The sequence below is a fragment of the Vicia villosa genome, unplaced genomic scaffold (genome assembly GCF_029867415.1).
Source record: "Vicia villosa cultivar HV-30 ecotype Madison, WI unplaced genomic scaffold, Vvil1.0 ctg.000320F_1_1, whole genome shotgun sequence".
NCBI lineage: Eukaryota > Viridiplantae > Streptophyta > Magnoliopsida > Fabales > Fabaceae > Vicia > Vicia villosa.
The window spans coordinates 811,867-823,135 of record NW_026705142.1 but is presented as its reverse complement, the minus strand read 5'-3'; the positions used below and the strand labels follow the sequence as shown (position 1 = coordinate 823,135).

At 33.6% G+C, this 11,269-nt stretch overlaps 1 protein-coding gene across 3 annotated transcripts; it reads right to left on the bottom strand.

The window, feature by feature from the left end:
- Positions 1-3,510: 3,510 nt before the first annotated feature.
- LOC131626734 (uncharacterized) lies at positions 3,511-8,033 on the bottom strand. Of its 3 annotated transcripts, none has more exons than XM_058897565.1 (5): positions 7,863-8,033; positions 5,867-7,549; positions 4,847-5,347; positions 3,981-4,159; positions 3,511-3,870 (listed from the first exon to the last, which is right to left on the bottom strand). In XM_058897565.1, exons 2-5 carry the CDS (start codon positions 7,530-7,532, stop codon positions 3,757-3,759), a joined length of 2,460 nt encoding a protein of 819 aa, XP_058753548.1. In that variant the 5' UTR covers positions 7,533-7,549; positions 7,863-8,033; the 3' UTR covers positions 3,511-3,756. The 3 variants fall into 3 exon arrangements, with proteins under 3 accessions (XP_058753548.1, XP_058753550.1, XP_058753551.1); XM_058897567.1 differs by having other exon boundaries at positions 3,512-3,870; positions 4,847-5,299; XM_058897568.1 differs by having other exon boundaries at positions 3,734-3,870; positions 4,010-4,159.
- Positions 8,034-11,269: the final 3,236 nt, after the last annotated feature.

Genomic DNA, 11,269 nt, shown 5'->3' with positions numbered 1-11,269 from the left:
AGGCAACTCTTAGTTGGTTGAAAGCAAGTAGCCCTATGATCGTGTTGTATGAAGAAGGTGTGTCTATAACAAGATATCTTACCTTTATCATCCCATCCTTGCGCTCTCCTCAGCCCCAAACAGGGTCTTCAGGGTGATATAACCCTTTAATTGCACTTGTTCGCTATATAATCATACTAGTGAGCCTTGAAAAGCTTTAAGGTCGTCCAAATCCAAGCGAAGCCTTTCGAGAGCATTCTGGTAGAGGATGTCTACAAAGCTTCCCTGATCTATCAACACTCTTTTAATCTCTCAATCATCATAACTTTTTGTTATAACCACAGGGTTATTATCATGTAGATGAATGTCTGATCCATCCCTTTCAAAGAACATTATCTCAAACTTTGTAGCTTCCTTCTGGCCTATATCAGGGCTGAAGGGTGAGCTTTTCACAGTCAGAATTTGGCGTGCACACCTTCTATGGTTTTGATATGCACGCCAAAAGAGGAAACAATTAAGGGCCTCTTTTAAATTTGAAAATGGTGTTCCTACAAACCGGTCCTTACAGCGGGACTAATCTTCCTAAATACTTTTGGGCTGATGTTGTGAGCATCACTTATTGTATAATGAATCGTGTCTTGATAGGACGAATTCTAAAGCCAACTCCCTATGAGATGCATAAAAGAAGGAAGCCATATATCACTCATTTCCATATTTTTGAATGCAAATGTTTCATTCTTAATAACGAGAAGGATAATCTTGGGAAATTTGATGCAAAAGATGATGAAGACATATTTCTAGGATATTCCACTTCTATAAAGGCTTTTAAAGTTTTTAATAAAAGAACCATGACGATAAAATAATCAATTTAAGTTACCTTGGATGAGTCTAACCCCTCTTCTATAGAGATAAATATTGTTGATGGTGCATGTATTTATGAGAAAAACATTCTTGGAAGATGATGATCAAAGTATATAAATAGTATGATCAAGAAATAGGTTAAAATCCAAATGTAAAAACTCAATCCTAAGAAGTCAACTCTGAGAATCAAAGTGTATCCAAACAATGAAGGACCACTAAGGATCATCTAATCCAAAATGTTATAAGAGATATCTCTAATAGAGTTACGAATCGACATTCACTTAACAAGGTATGTAATCATATGGCATTTGTTTCATAAAATAAGTTAAAGGAAATGGATGAGGCCCTCATCGATGAATATTGGTCTCTTTCTATGCAAGAAGAGATAAGTCAATTCAAAAGAAACAACATTTGGGAACTTGTTCCTAAAACTTCAAGTAATCAAGTGATTGAGACTCGTTGGGTCTTTCGCATCAAACTTGATGAAGGTGGCATTTTTTTAGAAATAAAGTAGGACTTTGCATGAAAGGATACAATTAACATTAGGGTATATATTTTTACGAAACTTATGCTCATGTATTTCGATTAGAGGCTATAAGGATGCTTCTAGCTTATTCTTGCATCATGAATTTTAAACTCTTCCAAATGAATGTAAATAGTGTGTTCTTGAACGGTTACATCCAGTGTTTGTTGATCAACTTTTAGGTTTTATCTACCATACCTTCCGTGATCATGTCTTTAAGCTTAAAAAGGCATTATACTATTTGAAACAAGATCCCAATATAATGGTATAACCGGCTTAGCAAGTTTTTGATTGATAACAAGTTTCAGAGACGTCAGTTTGATAAAACTTTTTTTATCTAAAAGTTTGAGCATAACATTTAACTTGTTCAAATCTATGTGGATGATATTATATTTGGTGCTACTAAAAAATCCTTGTGCAATAATTTTTTGATATAATTTAGAGCGAGTTTGAGATGTCCATGATATGGGAGCTTCATTACTTCCTAGAACTGCAAATCCATCCGTCAAAAGAAAGGACTTTCATAAATCAAGCTAAGTATTATAAGGAACTTCTAAAGAGGATCAACATGGAAAACTCAAAGGCAATTGATACTCAAATGGATACATCATGCAACTTGGACAAAGATGAAGGAGGAAATTCAGTTGAAGAAAGCATGATATCAAGGCACGGTCAACTTTCTCCTTTATCTTACTGCATTTCATTCTGATACTATGTTTGTTGTTTGTCTGTGTGCACGATTTCAAGCATCACCGACAGAATCAAATTTCTCTGCGGTAAAATGCATTATGAGATATCTTATTGGCACATACCATAAGAGTTTATGGTACTATAAATGAATGAATTGTGTCTTAGTTGGATACTTGACACTGATTTTGCTGGAAAAAATTAGATCGAAAGAGTACTAGTGGTACATGTCACTAGCTTGATGACAACTTATTTGTCTCATGACATAACAATAAGCAAGAAAATGTAGCACTATCAACAAATGAGGTGGAATATGTTGTCACCGTTTGTTGTTGTTGCGCACAAATTATCTGGATAAAACATTAGCTAAATGATTATGAAATTAATCTTGGCGTTGCCCCTGATAGACGACACTAGCACCAAAAATCTTACGAAGAATCTAATTATTCACTCTCAGACAAAACACATTCATGTTATGTATCATTTCGTAAGAAATCATATTGAAAACGAGGATTGTGTAATTGAGCATCTATCTTCATATAATCAACTCGCAAATATTTTTTTATCAAACCACTTCTTAAAGAATTTTTTTTCATAAAAACTGAATTAGGGATATTAAATAATTATGCATGGATTAATACTTGCTAAATGTCTCTTCTCTATCTTCTTACCTCTCTCTATATGAGTCACCTGATATATGTACTTGCTTATGTTTATTTTTTCCGCCTTTTTGATGCTACCAAAGCGGGAGAAATATATTTTTAGGGAAATATTTTACTCTCTAAATTTTCCAGGGGGAGTTTAACCACTAAAAGCTACCACCCTTATTTTTATGTGCTTGTTCACCTTCGTATGATAGATGTGTTGTCATAAAAAAAAAAAGGTGTGAATATAGTTTTAGAGTATCAAATGTCTTTTGATATCAGTTTTAAAGTCATATTCCCTTCGAAAAGGATTTTTTGTCCAATAAATTTATTGTCTCAAATGTGATCCCTATGCATTCAGATACACTCCTCTTCGTATTTTTGTTGCTTTGAGACTATTTTGGGAGCCAATCTAACAAATCTATCAACTATAATCATGATGATAATTTTTTGTACTTAACATTTATCAATGTTGTATGTCTAAAGTGAAAATTTATCAATGTTGTAGGTCTAAAGTTTGCTATGGTATATACTTCATTAAATTTGAATATCAAAGTAATATTGACAGAGAGAATATAGATCTGTAGTATAAAAGTTATTATTGAAATAACTATGAGATAAAAAGAAAGAGACAATGAGCTAAAAGAAGAGAACAATTCTCAAGTAAGAAAATAACTCAAAGAAAAAAAAGTTATATAATTTATATTTAAAAATATGTACTCAAACAAGATTTTTCTATTTTTACAAACGAATTATGTTACATCCATAACGACATTTCATAGAGGCTATAACTTCAGCACGTTTTCTTCACTCTGTTGTAATGCAGAAAAATAGTATCGCAGATACCGTCTTATTGTGTCTTATATCTTGGAAATATACTTTTATTTAAAACCTTGAATAGTTTAAACACTATTCTTTCTAAGTAGTGTAAATCAATAAATGTGTCGATTTTATAAATAACAAATGTGTTTAAAAGGTTATTGTCGGAAAACTTTACAAACCATTACTGCATTTTTACATTAAGTTGTTCCATTACAAAGCTTATTTCCTTGATGTCCTTTTCTACCTTGATGTCCTAAGGATCTTCTCAAGCAGATCCTTAGGTTCTAGGCTGTGATCTGAAAAGCACCGTAGAACAGTTCCCAGACTAGCAATTTCTTGATCTCTGGCCTTATCCTGTGTTAAAGTTTAAAGTTATTTATTTAAAATTATCATTCATGGGTGTGTACTGTGTATGAATATGGAATGTTTCATAAAATATATACTGATAAGAAAAGTAAAAGAACCTTGATTTCAATGGAGTTGTTGTTCTTACAATTGGTCTCACAAATCAGTTTGGCATTCTGAACATGTTCTTGCAAGAGATCAACTAGCTGATTCTTGTCAGCCAAGTTATATTCACAAATGAATCTAACAGCTCCAATAAACTGCTTCTTCTTGATAAGATTCTCAACAAAATCTGCAACTGCAAGAAATTTCACATCATCCAAATTCTCTTTGAAATGCCAACTGCCTAAGTTGTTTGCATTTCTTTCTCATGTCTTAAGAACATTTTATAACTGATTTGGTTTCTACTAATTATTTTGATATGTATAAATATGATGATCCATAAAACCGTAGGAGAAAAAAATGGTAAATTTAGATTTCATAGTTCATACAACAACCATAATGTTTAATTTTTCTGTCACTAGCAATATAAATTGAATTTAAAACACAAATTTTGCCAAATTACAAACAACAGCAACCAAATTTTACCCTACTAAGTGGGGTCGGCTACATGGATCAAACTACTACGCGTACGCCACAATGTTCTATCAAAACCATATTTCTATCCAACTTATTAATCTCACGATCTTTTCTAATAGTTTCTTTCTCTTTCTCTTATGGTTTTGCGAAACTACCTCTACCATAAATGATTAAGTGAGTAAAAACTGGCCCTATCTTAGAGTTCTGCACTATCTTAGAATAAATGATTAAGTGAGTAAAAAATGGCTCTATCTTATAGAGTTCTGCACTATCTTAGAGACTAGCAACTTTAGGTTTTCACAATAAATTGGCATGAACGCATTTGTTGCAGATAGGAATGTCAGGGAAAGTAACAATAGATATAAGCACATTTGATTTGATAAATAAAATATCTAAATCAGCATACCAGAAACTTTATTTGCAAAGCCAAGGGTTCTAAACAGCTCCAAAGCTATCTTGTGATGAGCAACAAATTCAAAAAGCTCCAAAATTTCATCTTCAATAAAAAAAGTAACCAATCCATAAATCGACAAAAGCAGTAGAAAACCAAGGGCCCCCAAAGAATTTTCAGCATTTTCTTTCATGTTAGCTTTCAAGTCAAGTGCTAGCTTCAATGCTTCTTCTCGCACACAAGGTTTGATATTTGGTGTGATTGTCATCAGTTGTTCTAGCAGATAGATGCAACTATCATTAATAATCACAGCATTGTCTCCTTTCTTATCACAAAGTGGAATAGTGGGGTTCAATATTATATCCAAAACAAGTTTTGCTGGATCTGATGATTCTAGCATATTAACTAAAACATCACTGCAAAGTGACTCAACCTCATCAGCTTTCTCATATTTATCCAACTGCAATCCTGTTCCATCAATGGTAGCACTTAATTGATAATCCATGTAAGACGTAACTGCATAATTACATGGCAGATCCAGATATTTAAGCTCACTCAAATTGATAGAAGCATCAGTAAAAAATAAAATATATTATGAAGGAATGAAAAACACCTCTTAGATTGAAATGAGTGTGACAGAGGAAAACATTATACTAACAGTTATAATCAATGTCATTATAGATTGATTAAGTGCCCGTGATGTTTGTCAGGATATTGAACCTACACTAATATGCTAATCTTTCATAACTAGTACTATAGTATTATAAATAAACCTTAGACGGGGATGAAAAACGCATGAGTTTTTTTGCACTTAAGCGATGCATAAAATGTTCAAGGGTGAAAGGTATAATCCAAATTAGTGGCTGTGATATGAAAATTAGAGAAGCTTTTCAACTGGACTCAAACACACAACATTAACATGATTAAAAATGTCTCTAATGAATTATGTAGATCGGATTAAAAAAAATCATCATCATTAAATGGAACAGTAGTAATGAAATTCTTTGGCTAAACTAGGTTAATAAGAACATTTACCCGAATCTTTTTCTTCAGCAATATATTTTGTTAATACTTCATATTGTTTATCTGTCAACTCGGGCTCCTTTAGTTGTCTATCAATTTTATTCATCTCTGACTCAAGATCTTTGACTTGTCCTCCAAACAGCTTCTCTTTTAAATTGAGCACCTTAACCTTTACCTTGAACTTATTCTTTCTTAATTCAAATTCTTTCCTCAATCCTTCAAATTGCTTTTCTTTTGATTTGAAGTTTTGAAATTGGCTTTCAAAATGCTTCTTATTTGATACGAACTCCTTAACTCGACCATCAAGTTCCTCCTCCTTTAATTTAATGTCCTTCACTCGATCTTCAAGGTCCTCCTCTTTTGATTTAATGTCCTTCACATGGTCTTCAAGTTCTCTCTCTTTTGATTCAAGTTCCTTTACTCTGCCTTCAATTTGCTCTATAGACTCAAGCACCTTCATTCCGCGGTTGAAATGCTTCTGTTTTGATTCCAGTTTATTTACCAACTCCTTCAGGGGCAATTCAAATTCTTTCTTTTTCGATTCAAACTCCTTCACCCTCCCTACAAGTATCTTCTCTCTTAACTCTAACTCATTGACTCGTCTTTCAAAGTGCTTCTTTAGAGATTTCATCTCCTTTACTTTGCCTTCAAGTTGCTCCTTTGTAGACTCAAACACCTTCATTCGGCCTTTGAAATGCTTCTGTTTTGATTCCAGTTCCTTTACCAACTCCTTCAAGGGTAATTCAAATTCCTTCTTTATGGATTCAAACTCCTTCACCCGCCCTACAAGTATGTTCTCTTTTGACTCTAACTCATTGACTCGTCTTTCAAAGTGCTTCTTTTTAGATTCCATCTCCTTCACTTGGCCTTCAAAATCTCTTTCTTTTGATTCATGCTCCTTTAATCGGATTTCAAAATGCTTCTCATTTGACTCAAGCTCCTCCAATCGGCTTTCCAAATGCCTTTGTTTCGATACCAACTCTTTCAATTGACATTCAAACTCCCTTTCTTTACCCTCTAACTTCTTCCTTTTGGACTCTAATTCTTCTGCTTGCCCGGCAATTAATCTGTTCATTGCATCGAGTTCCTTCTCTTTGGCCTTAAGTTCCACAGTACATTCAGCAATTTTGTGGGAAAGAGCCTTGAATTCATCTTCCTTCCTCCCACAGTCCTTATCAATTTTATCAATAACTTGACAGAGTTCTATTTCTTTTGAAATGTAACCCTTTACTTGATTAAGTTCAATCTCTTTCGTCTTGAGCTCTTGCGTGCGTTCGCCAATCAAATCCTCCATCAAATAGAGCTGTCCTTCCTTCACTACAAAATCCTGCATACATTCTTCAATTTTCCCCTGCATTTTATTGTGAGCTTCTTTCATTCTTCTAACAAAACTAACTTTCTTTTTCTTACTTTCAAGCACTTTGCAGCACTCCTCAATCTCTCTCTTTATGAACTGCAATCTCTTCTCTTCTACTCTCGTCTTCCTTCTGCCTTCCTCAAATAATTTTTCTAACAATGCAAGGTCTCTCTTCAGCGAGGAAAACGAATTATCGGACAAATGAATATCATCTTCATCTTTGTCGTGATCATCATATGTTGACACCTTTGATTTCTTAACTTTAATATGCAAGGAATTGCTATCATCAAATTTCCTTTTAAAACAAGCCTCATAGTCCATCGTTCAATTATAAAATCCTGGAAAAAAAACCGAAATGATAAAATAAATAAATCTACAACAAACGTCATTTGAAAAATTTCTAGGTCAAACTGAATCATCAAGTAATAGATAATTACATTTCCAGAAGCAAAGTTAAACTATAAACACTAAGAACAATGGCAGAATAAACAAGGGTAAACGTTTCAACGTATAAAAATCTACACAGTTAATAGCCCTAACATTTACATGATGTTGATTTTTTTTTGACAAAGCATAAATGTGATAGGTAAATATATAAAACGCATGAAAAGTAAAGAGAATGAAGAAACAGAGCAAAGTTGAGATGCTTACGAGAAGAGAACGATGGAAGATGAAGGTGAAGAGAGAAGAAGTTTCTAGAATTTCATTAGTAGCATTTGGAGAGTGAAGTGAGAATAAAGAGAAAAAGAAAATGAAGGAATGAGAGAAAAGGAAGAAGAGAAGGAGAAATGTTGAGAGTTTGTTACTACTTTCTGTTGGAGTGAGGCGTGGCTGTATTTGTGAGTGGGGTCTACAAAACAGACTCCATTGGTAGATAAATTATTGCATGGACACCCCCTTAATTTCATATTCTTATGAACAAGAAAGCATAATTTATTTTAGTTTTAATTTTGTTTTTAGTTGGATTTATGGGGTGGTTGAGAGTACGAAGAAGAGATAAATTTTAATATTTGTTTTTTAATTAATTAAAATTTTAGGATTGATTTTTATTAAAAGAATTTCTTAGATTTGCGTCCATCTAAATTTTTTTCCCGTTTCAAATAACTCGATGACGAAGTTGAATGGAGGAATTATCCATTTCAATTTTTTTAAGATGGTACTAATACTAATTATATTTGTTCAATTTTAATTAATTAATTTAATACATTTAAATTTTGTAAAGATGATAATAATTATTCATGTGTGGAAGAGAAAATCCGGTGAGGTTCTGATTTGACATAGGTCGTCGTAGAAGTTCTTTGGTGCATTAACAAGAATTTTCAGTGCCTAAAAAAAGTGTATCTACAATGTTATCACTCCAATGTTAAGTAGTTGAGCAAAATGTAATTGACAATAATGAAAGACTTTGTACATATAATGGTGTGTAACTAACTTTATATATGGTCGACGGATGAAACCGCTCTTTGTAAGTGCGACGTGAAGTGTGGGAGATTGTTGGATTTAGTTTGATGCCTAAGTTGAATGAATGCACTGACTCTGATGTGTGGCCTCATTGTGAGAGTTTACTTGTTTGCCAAACTTAAATGAGAGTATTATGGATTGGGCCTTTCGTATTGTGTCAATCTTGTAGGGCTGTTTGGGCATCCCGGAACAGTTGCTTTTAGTCCTAACCACCCAACATGAAGTTAGGATAATAACATAGTGATAGGATCATAGAGGTAATTTTAGTCAATCTAAATATTTACCTCTATGAGTACTTATATAGAGCTATTGATGGATAATAGAGTAAAAGGCTTAAAAGCTAAAAAGCCCAACTAAATAATAAAAATTCAACTAAATTAAATTCCACTTCTAACTTAAATATTTAGATTGATTTAAATTACCTCTATGATCCTATCACATAAGCATTAGGAACGACCTCTATAATGCCCTTCTTCATTGTTCCAAAGCCTCTGGGCAGTCTGGTAGTCGTGAAATAGACCAGTAGCATTCTAAGTGAGGCTAAATATCCTCGAAAATAGGTGCATTAAAGGGTTAAATATACAACCTCCTGTAATATTAGCGAGTTTTGTTTGTAGCCTCTGTAAAAGTTTTTTATTAATCCCCACCTTATGTTATCTAGATTCCCCTAGTAAACCCCCTAATGTCAGATGTCTTCAAAGATTCACCTGTTTTCTCTATTTCTGTCCATGTGGAATATCCATATTAACACATGGCATTTTTATTTTTTATTTATTGCTGACCATATGTAACATTTCTATAACCCCCTTGTAAAAGTCAGGGTTAGTTTTCGGAAGAGGTTACATTGTGACTCATGCGAAGAAGACGACGATTCTTGTGAAGATGAAGACGAAGGCGACAATGCTCAGGCAAGGGAGGAAGACGAAAACGAATCTTATGGACGGATACATGTTAGAAGACATTGAAGCTTATAATGTCTAAGATATGTGATTTCTAACCTTCTTCATCCCTCAATTGTTAACTGGAAATCTCTGATTATTTTTGTTATCTGAAACTTTATTTATAGGATATGCAACATTTTAATGTTTGTTTTCCCAATTTGAAGGAAAGTGACGACTGAGATATCCTACCATTTGCACTGGGCGGTCGTTGTACTTTCTATTGGTGCCATAGACAATTGGGAGTGTTGGCTACGAACAACCTTAGGAAGGAAAGGGAGATCCTACAAAAGAGGCTTTACTCCGTCCTTTTGGAAAGAGACGGTCGTATGTAGTATCTTTCTAAGACAAAGAAGCTCTAGGAGTCTGCTAAGAAAGACGTGGAGGTACATAATTCTCCTTCTGGTCTAGCTGCAAAGGTGAAAGATCAAGAAAAGCCGATAGAAGAGAAAAAGAAGACCTTGAAAAAGTTACATACCTTTATTCCTGATGTTAAATTTTCTTTGAATGAGGTTAGAGAGTCAGCTAAAACTCAAAACAAGATGGCGTAAGATCTAAAGGTTGCTTTGAAGGAGGAGAATGAGTATCACGAGTAAAAGGTCATAAATTTGAAGGAGTAGTTAACAAAGTTGGAGGAGAAAAGACTCATGGCATAGTGAATATGAAAATGGCATATGTGTTAACAACCATGTCATGGTGGTCTTCTTTAATAACACCTTTAACCAAGTGGAGTTGCTATGTCCCGGGGTGAATATCTAAAGGGATAAACTCAATGCTAAACAGGAGGCCGTGGATGGAAAACTGGACACTCTTGGAAAAACTTTAGCTTCTTAGAGGTTGCTTTGACTCTACTATACAAAAAACATCCTGTAACCATTCCATTCATTTTTTTTTTAAATTACATATAACCACAATCACAATTGACAATTGTTGTGATATGTTAAGAGTGACAATTCAATTGTTAGAATTTTTTTGTGTTTTTTCGTTAGTAAAATGGTGTGTTTCCTTAATTTTTAATTTCACATATAATTAAAAACTTGTCACCACGGTCAAGATTAACAACCATAGTGAAATATCAAGACAAACTACCACCGTATTCTTAACAATCATTGTGAAATATATTACATATTTAATGTAAGTATATAGTCCAACATAAGAGGAGGCAAATTAGGTTTTAAGACATTTTCTCGTTATTTCGGAGATGATGTGATACTTTTATTTTTCTGGTATAACTATGATGAACTTATGAATGAAAAGGCAATAAAAGTGTAATATGTAAAAGTGACACAAAGATATATCATGATTCCCCTTTTCAAACAGGGTAGTCTAGTCCTTTCATACCCTGTGAAGGATTTCACTATTTTAGATATTGTTACTATGACCAATGGTAGTGTGGCATTAAGGATTCCATTTACCTTCTCTTGATCTCGAAATCCATACATTGGTCTGTTTTTGCTTCGTGAGTTAGTGTCAGTCGTAGCCTAAAGAAGGTTTTGCAGTAGAAGATTTTTGTTACACTTCATTTTTCCGCAGAACTCCTCGATGACGAAGGTTGAAAACGATACGAAATCAAAAGATTTTACGGAGTTCTTTAATGTGGTTTTCTTCATCTTAATGCATTATGATAACAATTTGGTTTCTGGATGTAGGTGGTCTGAT

Bases quoted from the DNA above. Each gene is read 5' to 3' on its own strand.
- LOC131626734 (XM_058897565.1), bottom strand. From the start codon at position 7,532: ATGGACTATGAGGCTTGTTTTAAAAGGAAATTTGATGATAGCAATTCC. The intron at 5,348-5,866 runs GTAAATGTTCTT...GTAATTATGCAG, and splicing joins TGCTGAAGAAAAAGATTCGG to TTACGTCTTACATGGATTAT. The intron at 3,871-3,980 runs GTTCTTTTACTT...ACTTTAACACAG, and splicing joins ACAACTCCATTGAAATCAAG to GATAAGGCCAGAGATCAAGA.